This window comes from Rhincodon typus, chromosome 27, assembly GCF_021869965.1.
Source record: "Rhincodon typus isolate 14 chromosome 27, sRhiTyp1.1, whole genome shotgun sequence".
NCBI lineage: Eukaryota > Metazoa > Chordata > Chondrichthyes > Orectolobiformes > Rhincodontidae > Rhincodon > Rhincodon typus.
In genome coordinates this window covers 9432276-9451839 of record NC_063358.1, presented here as the reverse complement: position 1 = coordinate 9451839, position 19564 = coordinate 9432276, and the positions used below count along the sequence as shown (strand labels likewise).

The following is a 19564-nucleotide window of genomic DNA, read 5'->3' as shown; positions in this document are numbered from 1 at the left end:
TTTGCCGTTATTTCAAGGGGATTGAAATATCAATGATGGGAAAAGTTACTGCAAGTGTAAAAGGTGCTAGTGAGACCACATCTGGAGTATGAGGAGGAGTTCTGGTCCCCTTATTTTAGGAGAAGTTAAAGTTTCTCACCAGGATAATCCCTGGTACGGAATGATTGTCTTATGGGCAAATGTTAAACAGATTGAGACTCTGCTCATTGAAATTTTGAAAAATGAGAGATGATCTCATTGAAACATAAGATTCTTTAGGCATTTGATAAGGTAAATGCTGAAAGGATACTTCCACTCATGGGAGGGTCTAGGACCAGAGGACATAGACTCTCAGAATAAAAGGTTCCCCAATTTAAGACTGAGTGAGAAGGAAGTTCTTCAAGGTTGAGTCTTTGGAGCTCCTTGCCATAGAGACCGCGTGTAAATTTAAGGCTGAGATAAATAGATTCTCGATCAGGAGGGAAATCAAGGAATCTGAGGAAAATGCAGTAATGCGGACACAAGGAAATTTGGATCAGTCATGACCCAATTAAAGAATAGCAGATACTCGAGGGGCCAAATGGCCTACTCCTGTTCCTATTTATAGTCATAATAATGAAATTCATACCAATTTTGCGCAACAGGTAGAGTATCTTTTTGGCTTGACAGCAGCATTCTATTAGTGGCGAACACAGCTCGATACTACTGCATAATAGCAGCATGAAATAGATAGCTTCACCTGATAATCAGGTGTAAAATACTGTGTAGACTGGGCACTTTTTAAGGACCAAAACATAGCATGAGGCCCCTTCGTGATTTTGTGCAATATACAGCGAGAAATGATCTGATCAGAGCAGCCATTATCTTGCAATGGCTCTGATGTGCCCTTTTTCAACATCAAGCTTCCATGGATGACGAACAAATGGCACAGGCCCGATGTATGAAGTAGTCAATGTTTATCTTATAGTGTTTGAAACCGAAGAAACCCAATGTTTATATTGGCCAATTGAAGGCAGACTTGCAGTAGAAGTGGTAGTTGAATCCTTGAGCCGATTTCTCAACTAGGGCACCAAGAAAAGGGAACTCAATAGACTCCTCCTCTTCAGAACTGGAATTTCAGCTGGACGGAGGGAATTCCTTCCCTAACGTGGGTTAACCTACAGCGCTCGAACTGAAGTGGTTTAAGACTGCAGCTCACCAGCGATGCCCACATCCTACTAATGAAGAAAAATAAAAATTAACATATACAAGGAAATCTTACGTGCCACTGTCGGATTCAAGAACAAAGCAAACATCTATTGTTACAACCAAGCCCCAGATGATGGTTGCCAAGTTTCTACAGTTCCAAACAGATATCCAAATTATTAAGCTCCCAGGTGAACAGAGATGAACTCACTTCCCTACTTTATTCACCTGCCCCCTTGTTTAGTTGCAAGAAGGTTAATTTAGAAAAGCATCCACTAAAGCAGCCCTTCTTCCCAGACTAAATGGATTCAAGTTTCAAAAATGGTCCAATTTAGCCAAGCTAACAAAAGTATGAGTTTATTACTTACTGAATGAAATATAAGTGCGCATGAAAAATATAAGACTTAAAAGTATATGGGTCATTTTCTGAGGTTCAAAAGTCACAGTTTATAGCAAGTGAAGGAAAAATAAACTGGTTTTATTCAGGCTTAAAAAAAGTGTTTTGTTGTCTGTACAGAACGTTGTCCCTGAACTTGGAGATCTGTTGCTTCGGACTAGCTTGCTTACAGGTCCCAAGCTATTCAGCTACCTGGGAACCAATCACAATTGCTGGCAGGTAGAAGGTCTTTGTTGGTAATTGGTCACTAGTCCATGCCAGGTAATCTCCATTTGTATAAACAGCACTTACAATGAACGTCAAGTTACTTGCTTTCCAAAACATACAGCAATCCCTCAACAATGTTTATAAAACAGTTCTTTTCCCATTTCAGTCCACAAATCAAAACAACAGAAAAGAACAGGCATAACAAGTTGAACAGAGATAGTAGGAACTGCCGATGCTGGAGAATCTGAGATAACAAGGTGTAGAGCTGGACGAACACAGCAGGCCAAGCAGCATCAGAGGAGCAGGAAAGCTGACGTTTCGGGTCTAGACCGTGTTCATCCAGCTCTACACCTTGTTATCTATAAGTTGAACAGTCAATTTCAGGATTCTTGGCTTTTGCCAGTTAGTAGAAATCCTTTCAATGGTAGTTGATTGGCAGCATTCAAAGCAAGAATGCCTTTCCTATTCGGTTTCCTTCTGACTGGCTTGCGAGCTATTTTACTTCCAGCAATCTTCTATTCATTTTACCAGCAATGCAGCGGTGACTTATTGTGATTTATTGACCAGCATCTCAAGCCAGGCTGGTATCCATGATCACCTCTGCTCACAAGCACACCTTCTTCATTACTACAACCAGACCAAGGTTGCAACTAGTTTATAATTTTTTTTTTGTACATTGCTGGAAGGACATAAAAAATGCCTGCAAGTGGTAGCTCTCTGCTGATAAAGGGGGGATATAGTCAACCCTTCTATCTCTTCCTGTTAGGTGTCTCTATTTGAAGTGTCCATGATACTCTACAGATGTGACATTCCATGGATTCCACAAAAATTTGACAAACAACACCTAATTTATCTTCACAGTAGTTTTTAACAAAATGACAATTTGGAATAGAGTTAGAAATATGTCCATAATACTTCAAGGGTCTGATCCTATTCTCACTGCACTTGCTTTAGTTTTTAAAAAAATAAAGACTGATAGTCATTCTCAGATTCATTTCTCAGGGCAATCCCTTGGCCAGAATCAACATGCCTGGATTAATTTGTACATAACTTGGCAGTTAAGTGCTAGTCATTATCTAACTGGTGCATTCTTCACAGTAATACCTCTTCCAAACACAATCTATTTGCCAAGTGATCAATGATGATTGTGGTTGTTGGAGGTCAGTTATGTCAGCTTCAGAACATCTCTGTAGGAGTTCCTCAGGGTAGGCCCAACCACCTTCAAGGACCTCCACTCCATCATATGGTCAGAAGTGGGGACATTCACCAATGATTGCACAATGTTCAGCACCATTTGCAACTCCTCAGGTACCAAAGCAGTCCATGTTCAAATGCAACAAGATCTGGACAATATCCAAGCTTAGGCTGACAAGTGATAAGTAACATTCATGGCACACAAATGCCAGGCAATGACCATCTCCAACAAGAGACATTCAATGGGATTACCATCATTGATTCACCCCCCGCTAGCAGCAGCCGAGGGGTTATCGTTGTAGTGGAGTTCTGGTCACTCATCACATTAACAGTGGCTAGAGGCTCGGAATACTGCTGCAATTAACTCAATCCCTTACTCCTCAAAGCCTGTCCATTAACTATAATGGCCCAAGTCAGGAGTGTGATGAAATACTTCCCACTTGTCTGAATGGATGCAGCTCCAACACCACCATCCAGGACAAACCAGCCCACTTGATTAGCGAAACATCCACTTCCTCCACCACCGATGCTCAGTACACACTGCTGCTACAATCTATAAGATGCACTGCAGAATTTTGCACAAGATTCTTAGACAACAGCTTCCAAACCCATGACCACTTCCATCTAAAACAACAAAAGCAGCAGATACTTGGGAACACCATTACCTGCAAGTTCCTCTCCAAGATACTCACTATCCTGACTTGGAAATATATCACCATTCCTTCACTATTGCTGAGTCAAGATCATGGAATTCTCTCCCTAATGGCATTGTGTCTACCTTCAGCATACAGACAGCAACAATTCAAAAAGGCAGCTCACTATCACATTCTCAAGGGCAACTTCAGATGGGCAATAAATCTAGCCAGCCAGTGGCACCCACATCCCACAAGTGAATAAAAAAGACCCTGTTCTCAATATAGCATAATTGTTGTTATTCCTATACATTGCTTTCTCTTGCACACTTCAGGACAACTTGCAAGATGAAAAGTTTCAACCAAGTGTCATCTTTCAGCAACACTCAAAGTTCTATACTAGAAATATTTATCAGATTAAGCCTCAAAAGAAAAAAGGATCATGAATATACACAGTCTTTTAAAATGGATTAGCAAGCAAAGGTCAAATCAAATTTGGTGATTGCACATTATAATTTTTATACCCTTATTGAAGTAAAAATAAAACTGTTTCACATTCAGCTAATGACTGAATATCTCCCCATCACCCTAAGGGAATCAGGAAAGTGAGACTGTTTCAGGGTCAAAAAGTCTTTATACCCTTAATGTTACATCTAAAATAGATATTTAGTCTTATATACCTTAAAATAAGTCACAAAAATAAGATGGTGTTGACTGATATACCAGAAATCATTTCAAAATCATATTGATGAATTTGGAATGTTCAATAGTTAGAAGCTTTTCACTCACCTGAGATAATTCCACCTCTCCAATCCTGAAAATTTCTTCTGTTTGAATAGCGGCCAGTAGCTGTGACACTGTACAAGGAACTATTTGCTGGGCCCGTGACCTCTGATAGAAGAATTAATAATAAAGGTTAGTTCAGCAGATCTCAAATATGTTTGTTTACAGAAACAGGGAATGACAAAAGTATAAGAAAATTTATAGACTATGCCCCCACACACAAAGTAATTACCCTAATACATTTTAGATATTATAAACTGCACTTTAAGTAATTACTTTGTTTCATCTTGTTACAACGATGGATTAATCAGAACACTGTTCTAAGCTTTTAATAACGATATTACAGGACTTTGCAATAAATGGCAATGCAAAATGGAAACAACAGGTACAAGGCCATATCCTGTCTAAATTGCATTTATTTGCTACTTAATCACGATTAGTCAGTATTTTGATTGCAGGGTTGTATTACAGAATTATATATATTTTGAGGGCATCATAACTCTGATATTGCAACAGGTCAGAGTAGCCAAATGGTGCAAAATAAAATGAATAACAACATTTTTACTGATTGGCTTATGCAAACCCAATAAAAGCAACTTAAAACAAAACTGTGATAGTAAAGCTGGTGTCACCTTGTTTAGTTTGCAGATTTTGTTTCCATTTAAATAATTTGAAACAAAGTTTTAAATTTCATAACGTAAAAGTACACTGCACCTATCACTTTCACAAAACCTGCTACAGTTTCTGGCCACAGCTGTTGCTGTTCTTCAACATAATCAAGAAAGTTTTTACAAACTGGTAGAGACTTTATAAATTCCTAGCATTTTTTGATCAGGTGAAATAACTCTCAAAACAGATTGCAAAAATAGATACAAAAACATAGCACATCACAAATTTATCATTAGCAGGTCTGGCAGCATCTGTGAAGGAGAAAACAGAGTTAACATTTCGGGTCTGGGGACCCTTCCTAGGACCTGAAAGGTTACTTTGTTTTCTCCTTCACAGATGCTGCCAGACCTGCTGAGCTTTTCCAGCAACTTTGTTTTTGTTCCTGATTTACAGCATCCGCAGTTCTTTCGGTTTTTACAAATTTATCATTAGTAGTTTAAACAAGACCAATACCAATTTCTACATTCTCGATAAAAAGATATGTATTTTGACACCCAATTTTATAATTACATTCCACAAGCAGAACTGCAGCGATAAGTGGCATAGAAAATAAAGTAGTCCAATCTGAAACTCAGATCCTAAATGGAAACAAGGGAAACTACAAAGGTATGAGGGATGAGTTGGCTGAAAGAGATTTGGCAACTTCAATAAAAAGGCATGACAATAATAAGCAATGGCTAACATGTAAGGAACAAATGCATGAATTACAACATTCTTTTTGGGTGAGAGTACATAATAGGAAAAGCACACCAACCATGGCTAACAAATTAAACTAAAGGTAGCATTAGATCCACAGAGGAGTCATAAAAAGTTGCTAGCAAACGTAGCAAGGACTGGCAGCAGGTTTGAATTCAGCAAAGGAGAATCAAGAGGGTAACTAAGTGAAGACAAATAGAGAACGAAAGTAAACTTTCAACAAAAACAGACTATGCCTCTATAAGTAGGTTTTTTAAAAAAAAATACATAGGCCCCATACTGACAGAATCAATCGTTAAAAAAGAAAATGGCAGAGCAATAACAGAACTATTTTAGTTAGATCTTCACAGAAGGTATTAAAATAACTTTCCCGAGATGTTTGGGTCTATTGGGGAGGAAGAATCAAAGGAAATTACTTCTGGCTTTAAAAAGTGTGCTGGAAATTAATAGAATTAAAAGTTGATAACTCTGAGGGCCTGATAATCTACTTCCCAGGGTACTAAATAAGGTGGTTGTGGAAACAGTGGATGTTTTGGTTGTCATCTTCCAAAATTCAGTAGATTCTGGAACATTTCCAACAGACTGAAGAGTGGCAGACATAGACCCATTATTTTAAAAAGGAGGCAGGGGGCAAACCAAGAATTACAGACAGGTTAGCCTAACATCAGTGGTAGGGAAAATGTTGGCATCCATTATAAAGGATGAATAATGGAAAATACCAACAGAATTACACAAAGTCAACACAGGTTTATGAAAACTAAATAAAGTTTGACAAAAAGAGACCTTCTTAAAGATTTAACTATTAGAATAGGAGGTGGTGGATTTGATTTTCAGATGACTTTTGAGAATGTCATGAGAGATCATCAGTCAACTGATCCTGTATTCAATGGAGTTTTGAAATAATGAGGCAGGGAAAGCAACAGGAGAAGCTACTGGAGCAAACTTCTTATTGGTCTAGACAGACCGAATGCAGTGATGTTGTTTCCCTAGCTGGGGCTCCAGAACAGGATATGACAGTCTCAGGATAGAGGATGGCCATTTCTGACTGATGAGGACACATTTCTCCACCTAATTGGTAGTGTCCTGCAGAATTCTCTCAGAAAAGGCTGTGGAGGTCAAGTCACTGGACGTGTTTAAGAAAGAAACAGATTTCTAGAGGTTAAAGGTTTCAAGAGAGATAGGAAGAAAGTAAGAGTATTGGGAGAGGGGTTTAGCTATGATCATGTTGAATGATAGGGAGGGCTCAATAGGCCAAATGGCCTACTCCTGGTCTCATTCTTTCTTATAAGTGTCTGTGCTTACAGTTTTTCTGTCGCTTTGGCTGCCTCCAACTGGTGAGCCAAACCCTCCAGGTGATTGCAAGTAGCCCCCACCTCCTGCACCAGTATCTCCAAAACCTCCATAGCCTCCACCAAAAGAACCTAGAAAATAGTGTTGGAGGTCAGTTACAGTATCAAAACAAAGCTACATTTACAACTTGCATTTTATAACTACAGTTTTCATTTATTTCTAATGAGTATTTTCCATCCTGCACAGATGGCCCAAATACAAACACTCCCTAGCCTCCTAACTCCATCACTATAATCCCTCCCAGCCCTGACATCCACAGACATCTGAACTCACCTAATTCAGGCCTCTTAAATATTCCTGATTGAGATTCCCTCCCTTAAACTGTTCACCTCCTCCTCCTACCTTAAAGACAATGCCAATCTGGAAGCACTTGTGGAGCGAGAAAAATTAACATTTCAGTACCTTGCCCATTGATGAGAAGTCCATTCCCTAAAGTGCCACCCACTCTGACAATTGTGTGGCTTTAGCACTGAAATGTGACAGGAAATACCACAAGTAAAAAGAATTCAGATCACAAATTCAGTTTATATAAAAGTACATAGGTTTTTTTTACAACGTATGACTTTTAAAACTGTACGATTTTATTTTTCCTAACAAAAGCACACCTCATTTAAGGAACAAATATCACAACCAGAGTGTTTACAAACATATCTAAGCCTCAATACCCTATTCTACTCGCCCTTTCCATCCGCATAGCCCAACTCACATCCCCACTCCCTTCTTGTCACCTCCTGCTTCGTAAACTCGTTTTCTCCCCTCCCTAAAATGCACTTTCGGTTTGTTTCACTCCGTTAAAGCCACCGGATGGAGTGGGGATTGAAACGCAAGAGAACAGGAGAGGCAACAGCTGCCAGGCGTCCGTCCGGGCCTGTAGATCGGCTGAACCGTTCTTGCATCATGCAACCCGCGACCTGCCCCCGCCTCCCAACCCGACCGCCATCTGCCCAGAAAAGTGGGAGACGCAAACGGACAAACCCTCAGCAACCCCCCCTCACCCGGATTGTTCCACATCATTCCCCTTTTGCGACCGTTTAACGGACGAAAATCCACTCAGACAGGACAAAGCGCGCCAAGCAGGTCGCGTGCAGCAGTCTACCATTCACAGGCCTCGATACTCAAATCCCTCGCCCAACCGTTGCCAGGGATTCCGGGTGGTGTGCTAGAATGTTCCCGCCCCCTTCTTCCCCGGCCTGTAATTGGTTTACAATAGTGAAGCACTGTTGGCCGCTGCAATTTTTATTACTGTCAGAGGTCTGTTTCAGTTTCTACTTCTTTTCCATGAGTGTTGTCAAGACTGTAAGTTCATACTTCATGACACATAATCACAGCTTCTTTTTCTTGGGCAGTCCTTCGGCATCAACAGTGATTTTCTTCCACTCCAAAGTCCTGGGTCTCGAAATGACTAAGCAGTCCAATGTTTCATTCGCACGCTCTACCACATGGGAGGTCGGTGGTGTTTGAAGATTTGGGATGATAAGGATTTTGCATTCTCCTTCCAACGCTACATCTGGGTCTGTCAGAGTGCTGACAAAGTAATCATTAAAACTTTTCATATACACAAACCAAAATCAAGTTTCACTAGTTGAAATTCCAAACTATAAAATAAATGACATTAAAATATCTATAAATTATTCATCTTACATCACAACGTGTGCACTCAGAGGCCAAGCTTAAAACTAGCATTGATACATTAATGGAGGCATATGACAAATGGACCTTATTTGGAAGGAAAAAGATTTTCTATCAACTTGCTCCCAATGCACAATATTGCCCTTACTGACTCTAACAATCCACAGCAACACTTGAAAAGTTTGGGCCCCTCGAAAATGCTGCTTCTCCAGTTTGGGTGGTCTTAGCCTTGGAATTCCTGCCGGTTGGTGAGCATATTGTTTTTCTTCAAGGAGGTTTACAGTCATCTGTAAAGTGTTTACTCCTGGTATCCTTTTCATAATGATGCTTGCAGTAAAGAGCTTGTTTTGGAACAAGTGCACAGATAATGTGATAAAACAAACCTGTTGATGCGGGAGATCTGAAACAAAATCAGAAACTGCTGGCAAATCTCAGGGGGATGCAATGGCCTAGTGGCATTATCACTGGACTGTTAATCCAGAGATTCAGATAATGTTCTGGGCACCTGGGATTGAATGCTTGCTGCGGCAGATGGAGGAATTTGAATTCAAAAAAAATCTGGAATTAAGAATCTAATGGTGACCATAAATCTGATGTCGATTGTCGGAAAAGCCTGTCTGGTTCACTAATGTCTTTTAGGGAAGGAAATTTACCTGGTCTGACTTACATATGACTCCATACCCACAGCAATGTGGTTGACTCTGAACTGCCCTCTTGGCAATCAGGGATGGGCAGTAAATGCTGCCTAGCCTGCGACGCCCTCATCTCATTAATGAATAAAGAAAAAAAAGATCCAGCATAGTTGCTCCATGGTTAGCACTGCTGCTTCACAGCACCAGGGACCCGAGTTGAATTCTGTCCTCGGGTGACTGCCAGTGTGGGTTTGCACATTCTTCCCATGTCTGTGTGGGTGTGCTGTGGTTTCCACCCACTGTCCAAAGTTGTGCATGTTCGGTGGATTGCCATGCTAAAATTGCCCAGAGTGTCCAGGGATGTGTAAGCTAGGTGGGTTAGCCATGGGAAATGCAAGGTTATACGATAGGAAGATGGGATGCTCTTTGCAGAATCAGTGTGGACTCGATGTGCCAAATGGCCTGCTTTCACACTGTAGGGATTCTATGATCCAAGTCTGGTAACTCTTCATCAGAACTATAGCAGCTAAGAAAAACTGGTATCCATGTTTAAGATGGAGATAAAGGGAGACATGAGTGGTTAGGTCGAGATGGAGACCAGTGAAAGAGGGAGAAATATGAAAAGGCTGGTATTATGGATGCAGGCCAGGACAGAAGAAAAGCTAAATGAATGATAATGTGAGCTGCGGGTGGCGGAAAATGGGAAGTCTGTGCTGAAAGCAAATCATGTAGTGTGGTAAGAGGCCTGAGAGAGGGTGAAAATAGGTTGGCTGTGCTAAAAGCAACCAATGTCGTAATAGGACTGGGTGTGGGAGTGTGTAAACAACGTAGATGGATGGAATCAAGCTCTAAAGTTATTGAACTTGAACGTTGTGTGCCAGAGGCTGTAGGGTCCCCATGAAGGAAATGAGATGCTGTTCTTTGAGCTTGTGCTGAGGCTCACCCATTCTCTTCCATCCCACAGCAGGGGTCCTCGGTCCTCACTTTCACCCCACCAGCCTCTGCATCCAAAGGATTGTAAGCCACCATTTCCATCAGCTCTAACAGGATGCCACAACCAGACACATCTTTCCCTCCCCTCCTTTGTCACCAATATGTTGGACCACTCCCTTAATGTCACCTTAGTCTACTCCTTTTTCATTCCAACACCTCCCCACACCAATACAGCGACAGTAGAAGGAGCAAAACCTCCCTCCTCTACCTTCTCCCTCCTCACCATCCAAGTCCCCAGATATACCTTCCAGGTGAAGCAGCGATTTACCTGCAGTTCATTCAAACCAGTCTACTATATTCACTGTTCACAGTATGGTCTCGTCTATAGCAGGGAGAAGCAACATAGACTGTGTGACCGCTTTGCAGAACCCCTGCATTCTGTTGGTAAAAATGACACTGAGCTTCCAGTCGCCTGCTACTTCACCACACCATGTTCCCATACAACATTTCTGTTGCAGGTCTGCTGCAGTGTTCCAGCAAGCCTAAGCACAAGCAATTCCTGCAAATTTTGCCAGCAATTTCTGGTTTTGATGAAGATAATGTGGCACACCCAACGCAGCTGACTGAATGTAGCCAGCACGTACTTCTGCCACTACGTCTTATGGTCAGTGCCTCGATACAGTGAGTATTGGCCTGAGTGAGGACATTGGCATTGGAGCATCAAATCTGAAGGATTTGTAGGATTTTGTAGAAATATCTCTGATGATATTTTTCAAGAGATTGTGTGTCACCTATACGTTGTTTATGCCTTCATAGTGCAAAAAGGAGTGCTTGTAATACTGCTGCCCTGTAGATGTTCATCATTGTTGTCAGGCTTGAGGTCATGGTTCAGTCACTTTGTTCCTGCCAAAGTCTGTACTGGCATACTGGAGATGACATTGAATTTCACTGTTCATGTCAGTCCTCACTGAAAGGAGGCCCCCGAGATAAGGGAATTGGATTCACCTTATCCATGGCTCACTTTGGATTGTGATAGTCAGACAATGTTGTGCAGTAGTAGAGAGGTAGTAGAGGACCTTTATCTTCCAAATGTTTAGCCTAAGGTAAACTTTTCATATTCCTCCGTTAATGCATCAACGATAAAACTTGTATCTTGGCCTCTGAGTGCATGCATTGTGACATAAAATGTATAATTTGGACATTTTAAATGTCATTTATTCTGGAGTTTGGATTTTCAATTAGTGGTATTCAGTTTTGGCCTGTGTATATGAAGGGTTTTAATGATCAACTGGTCAGTACTCTGGAGCCATGTATTTTTAAAATCGTTATGAGAGAGTGTTCCTGGTGTCATAATGTGACTTTATTTCATTTAGAGAATTTTATGAGCATACGGAGTAAACATTGAACAGATTAGCTTGCTTTCAATTAGAAGAATCAAGGTTTTTTTTTGCTTAAGGGAAAAATACACAGCTTGGAAAGCTTTTGTTCTCAGTTTACAGAGTTCCTGGTTGAAGTTAGAGGTAGAAACACATTTCCTCCTGTGATGTAAACTGTGAGAGATTCTGGGCTAGTGAGATACATGGTTTTTTTGTGTGTCTGAATTTAATAATTGTAAATATTTCTGTAGCCATGGTTATTTCTGTTATAATGTGTGGGAGGTATTTGGGCACCAATGACGGATTTTTATTTACTTGTTCGCAACCCAGCAACATTAATAATGAGGTCTCAAGTTTTATTGGAGATTTCTGAAACTTATTTTTTGCTCCAGGCTGGGGGTGGGGGCAGCTTAGATACATAGTTTTTTCAGCCTTACTGTGGCTTTAAACAATCCTATGAAGTTCTTCTGTGAAGATGCTTGTATGTACCACAGCTCCTGAGAAGGGAAGGCATAGTGAAACAAGATTGCTTTACAGTAAGAGTCAGTGTTTTTATCAGATTAGAAGTGTTGGGCTAAAATTGTGAAGAGCTTACTTGAGCCAGAGTATGTTTAAGCTCAGGTGCATGAATAGCCCCATGAAGAAACTATCTGCAGTTCCAGTCTATAACCAAAAGCACAAATGACATAAACCTATTGATGTGTTAGAGACAGCGACTCTGGGGTGAGTACTGTATGAGTGGTGTTTTTTGATACTGTACTAGGTGTGTTTTTGACTGTTGTAACAGGATGTGTTTTGGGTACGATACAAAAACAATGTGTTTCTTTTCAGTTTATAAATATAAGTGTTTGGGGATTAATGGGATTTTGTATAGTAGATAGTTTGTTATACTGTATTTTGTTTTCATTACTTTTGTTAATAAACTTCTGTTTTATTATTTAAACAAAATCTGCAACATTGTGTTTCAATGTTTCAGTGAAAGACCACATTCTTAATACCAAAACAAAATACGATTGCCAAACCATGTCTCATTCTGCGATCTAACTTGTCTCGTAATGATATCAGCTGAGATCATAAAATTGGTAGCTCCTCCAGGATTTTAGAGGGATCTGAAGAAAAGTAAAGTTTATCATACAGAATTTGAAGCTAGCTTTTTCTGGAAGTGGAAAATACAACAGTGAATTATTTAAAACCTTTGACTAAGGCTAAACTGAGCGATTTAACAGATAACTTGAAGGTGGAAGTAAAGAATCTTGTAAAGATGAGATGCTTGAAGTGACTATGCAGCATTTGCAATTGGAATATGGGAAGCCTGAAATTAGGATATCACAGCTAGAAATAGCTAAGATATAATTAGAAATTTTTAAAAGAACTTGACTTAAAGGGAAAAAGATAAATTAAAATCTTGAAATTGAAGAAGAAGCAAACCAGAGAATAATGGGAAAGGATAACAGAGAAGAGCAGAGAAAAACACATTGAAAGATGGAATTTTAAACACTTGAGCTTCAAAGACAGAGCAACTAAAGAACATGAATTGACCATGAAACAGCTAGGAAAAAAGAGGAAAATAATAAAAAATAGATAAAAGAGATTTTAAAGTGTAGGCAGAAAGGCGTCAAAGTAATGAAGGGGAAAGGCTGGAACTGAAAAGTGATATAAAGAAATTAACATATTTTCATTGTAATAAGATTGAACATTTCAAAGCTAATGGCTGGATATTAAATGAGGGAGCGATACCAGCAATAAGTAAATATAAGGTGTCTTAAAAAAAGGAGGCATCAAGAAAGGAAGGAGGTGCTAAAATTACCACTTATACAAAAGAACATGTTGCCATGGAATGTACTAAGAAGGAAGAGAAGTCTCAGGACAGCCATGAAAGTTCTTTTTTGAAGAGTGACAAGGAAAATTAGACTGTTGGAAGTTCTAAATATTTTATCTCAAAAGGGAAGTCATTTCCTTATGCTTCAAATTAAAGACATAAACCAATAAAGATATTAAGAGGTACTGGAGCATATCTGTCCCTAATGTTGGTTGATGACACTACTTGCATTCCAGAGGAATTGATGAAGGGAAAATATTAATTGGAGATATACATGGAGCTTATAAGCAAGTCTCATTACATAGAGTTGGATTACAGAGTGACGTGGTAGTTGGAGTAGTGAAACAAGTTCATATTGGAGGGAATTGATATTATTTTAGGAAATTACTTGGCAAGTTAAAAATACAGGCTTCATCAAGGGTGGTAAAACAAACAGTGGTGATAAAATAAACTGAAATGTTACGAAAAGAACATTCTGGATTGTTTTCTGACTGTGTTGTGATTAGATCTCAGACACATAACATTAGACAAAGTGTTCAGTTATCAGACACAATTTTCAAAGGAAAATCTATAAAAGGTTAAAGGCAAAGAGAATCATACAGCACAGAAGGAGATCACGTGGCCTGTAATGACTGTGTACTAGTTCTATGACAAAGCTACCAATTAATCTTGTCATGTAATGTAAGGTGTGTGTATATGTTTTAAGATAATTTATTTTGAAATTAATTTTTGAGCTAGTGGCATGTGGGTTGTGGCATGTGTTTGAGGGGTTTTATGATTAATTCATCACTATTTCTGGGGCCATTTTTTTGAATGCAATATCAGAGATTGTTCCTGCAGTGCTGGTGAGAATTCATTTGCACTGGAGAGTTTTATGAGTAAATGGAATAAACAGCGAAGAGCATTAGTCTACTTTCAATTAGAAGGATCAGGAAGTTTTACTTTTACTTAGGGGAAACACCCATAGCTTAGAAACCTTTTGGTTTCAGTTTGCAGAAGTTGCTTGAAGTTGGATGCATAAACTGGTTCTCTGGAACAAGGAGTAAGTTCATAAAAATTGAGAAATAGGCTACCTCAGTTTAAGGGTTTTAGTTTGGAAGTTCCAGACCAGGAGTGTTTAGTTAGAACGATGAAGGGGTCATTCAAAATTGAGAAAGTCTAAGCTCAGTTATGTGAAGATTCAAGGAAGAGGCTATCAAACTTTACAGACCGGAAATTGAAAGAAACAGTTAAATCTAACCTATAGATGCGATAGTAAAGAGAATTCTTCCTGAATTTGAGTACTGTAAAGTTATGGTGCTTGGATAGATGGGATTTAATTAAACTTATTTATTTTGAAATCTTTCAAATTTTATTGTATATAAATAGTTCGGCTTATTCTATTTCTTTCTTTAGTTCTGAAATCCTGTTTTATTGTTAAAACCAGATCTGTAGCACTACATAAAAACCGAAAGAACTGCGGATGCTGTAAATCAGGAACAAAAGCAGAAGTTGATGGAAAAGGGCTCTAAATGGGCTCAGCAGGTCTGGCAGCATCTATGAAGAAAAAAATCAGTTAACGTTTCGGGTCTGAGGAAGGGTCACTGGACCCAAAACGTTAACTGTGATCTTTTCTTCACAGATGCTGTTAGACCTGCTGAGCTTAAAGTTTTGGCAAAGATCTGTAGCTCGGGTTGTGGGTGAGGCTGTTGACTTGTTCGCCAGCCAGCTCACCTGCTGAGCTTTTCCAGCAACTTCTATTTCTGTTCCTGTAGCACTACATACATGTGTTTAAATGAAAGATCACCTCATCAAATTAATAAAAAGTCTATCTGTCCAGATTTTAACCTGGTAGCTGGCTTGTTCAGTATTGACTGCGGACATATCAGACATACATATTAGTGCACTTTCATATACTATTTATGAAAGTAACAGGTAAAATATGTGAATTATAAACAAAACAGCTGGAAATATTTAAGCATCTTTGGAGTACAGTATTTCCACTAGTTTCATTTATATTCCAGATTTCCATCATTTGCAGCATTTTGTCTTTTGTATATGTATTATATCTTTGAGTAGTATGAACTTTATATTACAAATTTAGAAAGAAAGAAGAAATAACTTGTTTATTTATTTTATTGCACTTTTGTAAGCCACATTTACAGCCCTTTTTTGAAGTCAATTTCCACAGCATGTGCTTCAAACAGCAATTAGACTACATATTTTTTCCAATGTTGATTTAGAGATAACTATTGGCCATGACATAGGCAGTGGTCTGTTACATAAGGTAACAGTTCTGAAAGAGTTAATGGAAGTTGCATTAGCTCCAACCACCCTTGTGATGTAAGACAGTATTTGGGTAGAGGTTTAGTTGGTTTTCCATGAGATCCTGCTGGAGTCAGGCTTGAAATACCCGGCTCCTGATAGTTGTAATTATGCCTAACAAGTTAACATTATGTGTACCTATTGTGATCATGCAATAAACTATGGTCTTTTTGTAAGACGAATAACTCTTCTTCTTAAGACCCTTAAGTGGTTTATCCTCTATCATGATAAATAGAGAGGACCTTGGACTCAGCATGGAAAGGAGAATTGGTTGCAGTGAACTACCCCAGCTGAAATAACTCCACAGAGGCTGATATTCCGTCACCAAGTCATCCTTTATTTACATGTGGAAAGACCTTGACACTGTTCCAGCTCCCTCAGAGCCAGCTCTCAGGGTGTCAGAATATCTGACACTCCTCTTTTTATCTGTCAGCTAGGGGTCCCTGATTGAACCAGATTAACAGCCCCAATCTGCGAACTCATATTCTATGAGGTTCACCTAGCTGACCTCATTACAAGCACCACATCCCTCCCCCTCTGAGCCTGAGGACACAGGCTGGTTCTTTTTCTGATCATGCCTGCTGGTGCATTTTAGCAATTGGTCAGGTCCCTACGACTCTGCATCGGACATGGGCATTGTATAACGCACAGAAGCTCGCCTCTTACTCCCAGAACATCTTGTGAGAAATGGAATCTCTTTTTCCTGCAGCAAAGGCATTGATGCAGTGAGATGCACCGTGTCCATCACTGATTCAGAGGTTTCTTCAACGTTTAACAGAAAGGGTGAATCCATAGGTTCCGGCAGCCTTTCCAATTGTTCAGAGGAACAGGGCACATTTTGCTCTTGCACCATTTGTGAGTTTGTGGTTTTCATATTTAATATGTGCTTGTTCAGGACTGTCGCTCCTACCGAACTTTATACATCACTGGTCCTGACTACGTTGACCAAGCCTCTTCCCTATGCAGGGCCATTTCTGTGGTTCCTACACCAAAATTTCATCCCCTGTAGTAAACTGTCTCTCTCGCTTGGCAGAGTTTGGCATCCGCCACTGGCCTTCCTAATGCCAGTTCACCCTCCTCCTATGTCCATGAAGATCAGATTTAACCTGGTGCAGAGTTTTCTCCCCATTAGCAGCACTGCTGCTGATATCCCTGTAGTTGAATGAGAGTGGTCCTATCATCAAGTAGGAACTGGGGCAGTTTGGTATATAGCAGTTAGCTGCAGGCTGTTTCCTCAAGCCAGCCTTCAAAGTTTGGACTGCTTTTACTGTCAGAGCATTGGATGATGCATGGTATGGAGCTGTCCTTGTATGTTGAATCCCATTGGACTTTTGGAAATACTCAAATTCCCTGCTGGTAAACGATGGCCCATTATCTGTTACCAACATTTCCAGGAGTCTATGTTTTGCAAAAGGTGCATACAGTTTTTCTATCATTGTTCTTGTGTTAGATGAATAGACTGTAAACATGTCATGCCACTTTGAGTGGGTAACTATCATGACTAAGAACATTGAGCCCATGGAAGGATCTGCATAGTCAACGCGTCCAGGGTTTACCTAGCTATTCCCACGAATGTGGGGGAGCTGCTGGTGGTAATTTTTGCCCTGTTGGCACAGTGGACACTGCCCCACCAACGCAGCTATGTCTGCATCCAAACCTGGCAACCAGACATAACTTTTCACCTATATCTTCATTTTGGAGACTCCTGGATGACCCTGGTGGAGGTCAGCCAGTATCTGGCCGCAACTTTGCTTCGGGCCATCACTGTTGCTCCCCATAATAATATGCTGTCCTCTATTGTGAGCTGGTCTCATACTTTGGTAGTGCTGGCCCTTTGGTTTCCCCCATCACAACCAGCTGTTTCAGTTTTACCAGGGTTGGATGTTCCGCGTCCAAAGTCTGATATTGTCAATTGTGATGGGAAGCACGTCCAGAAAATTTACAACCATATGGACTCTTCCAGTGGCGGTACCACTGGTGATGTATCTGCCAGTGGGACGCAGCTCAATGCATCTGCTTTTGCTATTTGGCCTCCCGGCGGTGTTCCAACTTGTAATTATACACAATTAGTTTTATAGCCCTCCACTGAATTTGTCCTGAACTCATGGGAAGCACTGCCTAGTCCTCTTTAAGTAGACCTAATGGAGTTTGTGGTCTGTTATTATTGCAAATGTACGTCCATAGAGGAATTGGTGGAACCTCATGATTCCAAACATGACTGCCAAACCTTTCTTCTCTGTCTGGGCGTATTTGCGTTCTGTACTAGCCATAGTCCTGGATGCATACACTATTGCGCATTCCTCTCCATTAGGCTATCTATGAGTTAATATGGGGAGGCATCACATTTCAATACCAGGTCTCACTTGGGATCATAGTATGCCAATACAGGAGAGGATAATAGTTGTTTCTTCACTTTCCTGAAAGTTATGGCTTGGCTACATAACCATTTCCAAGGCTGACCCTTTTTTAGGAGTTTGTTGTAAAGGTGCCAGGATGGAGGGTACGTCGTGTATGCATTTCCCATAATAATTCACCAGTCTAAGGAAAGACCTAGTGGGAGCCAGGACAACTTTGCTGGCCTTCACTTTATTCCCAATAGGTGAAACTCAGTTTTGTTGACTCTGCAGCCCAAGTAGGTCACTTGAGGTGCCTGGAGCACACTTATTTCCCTTCTGGGAGAAACGTCTAAGGACTATGTCCAAGTTTTCTAGGTACTCCTGTTCGTCTTCTCTGTTATTATCATGTCATTTAGATAAATGATAATCTTGGGTAGAGCTTGCAAAACGTTCTCCATCATTTGCTGAAGAATTGCACAGGCTGTTGAAACCCTGAATGACAATCGCATATTTTGATACAAAATGTTATTGAATTAAATTTCCAGGGAGAGCTAACCATTTGATTACAAAATTGGCTTGAAGGTAGGAGACAGAGGGTGGTGGTGGAAGGTTGTTTTTCAGACTGGAGGCCTGGGATCAGTGGTGTACCACAAGAATTGGTGCTGAGTCCACTTCTTTTTGTCATTTGTATAAATGATTTGGATGTGAATATAGGAGGTATGGTTAGTAAGTTTGCAAATGATAACAAAAGTGGTGATGTAGTGGATAGTAAAGAAGGATTATTTTAAAGTACAATAGGACCTTGATCAGATGGTCCAATGGGCCAAGGAGTGGCAAATGGAGTTTCATTTAGGCAAAAGAGAGATGTTGCATTTTGGTAAGGCAAATCACGGCAGGATTTATACACTTAATGATAGGGTCCTGGGAAGTTTCACTGAACAAAGAGACCTTGGGGTGCAGGTTCATGTTTTCTTGAGAGTGGAGTTGTAGGTAGACAGGGTAGTGAAGAAGGTGTTTGGTATGCTTGTCTTTCTTAGTCAGTGCATTGAGTATAGGAGTTGAGAGGTCATGTTGCAGCTATACAGGACATTGGTTAGGTCACTTTTGGAAGACTGCATTCAGTTGTTGTCTGCCTGCCTAAGGAAAGATGGTGTTAAACTTGAAAGGATTTAGAAAAGATTTACAAGGATGTTGTTGGGATTGGAGGATTTGTGTTATAGGGAGAGGCTAAATGGCCTGGGGCTATTTTCCCTGGAGCATCGGAGGCTGAGTGGTGATCTTGTAGAGGTTTATAAGGAGCATGGATAGGGTGAATAGCCCAAGGTCTTCTTCCTGGACTGGGAGAGTCCAAAACTGGAGGGCATAGGTTTAGGGTGAGAGAAGAAAGATTTAAAAGGGATCTAAGGGGCAACCTTTTCACGCAGAGGGTGGTGCATGCATGGA

General features: G+C 40.3%; 1 protein-coding gene across 1 annotated transcript; it reads right to left on the bottom strand.

Annotated features, from left to right (window-relative positions):
• Positions 1–4308: 4308 nt before the first annotated feature.
• Positions 4309–8235, bottom strand: LOC125486237 (replication protein A 32 kDa subunit-like). Its single transcript, XM_048612884.1, has 3 exons — positions 8088–8235; positions 7045–7163; positions 4309–4485 (listed from the first exon to the last, which is right to left on the bottom strand). The coding sequence occupies exons 1-3, from the start codon at positions 8104–8106 to the stop codon at positions 4324–4326; spliced, it is 300 nt and encodes a 99-aa protein (XP_048468841.1). The 5' UTR covers positions 8107–8235; the 3' UTR covers positions 4309–4323.
• Positions 8236–19564: the final 11329 nt, after the last annotated feature.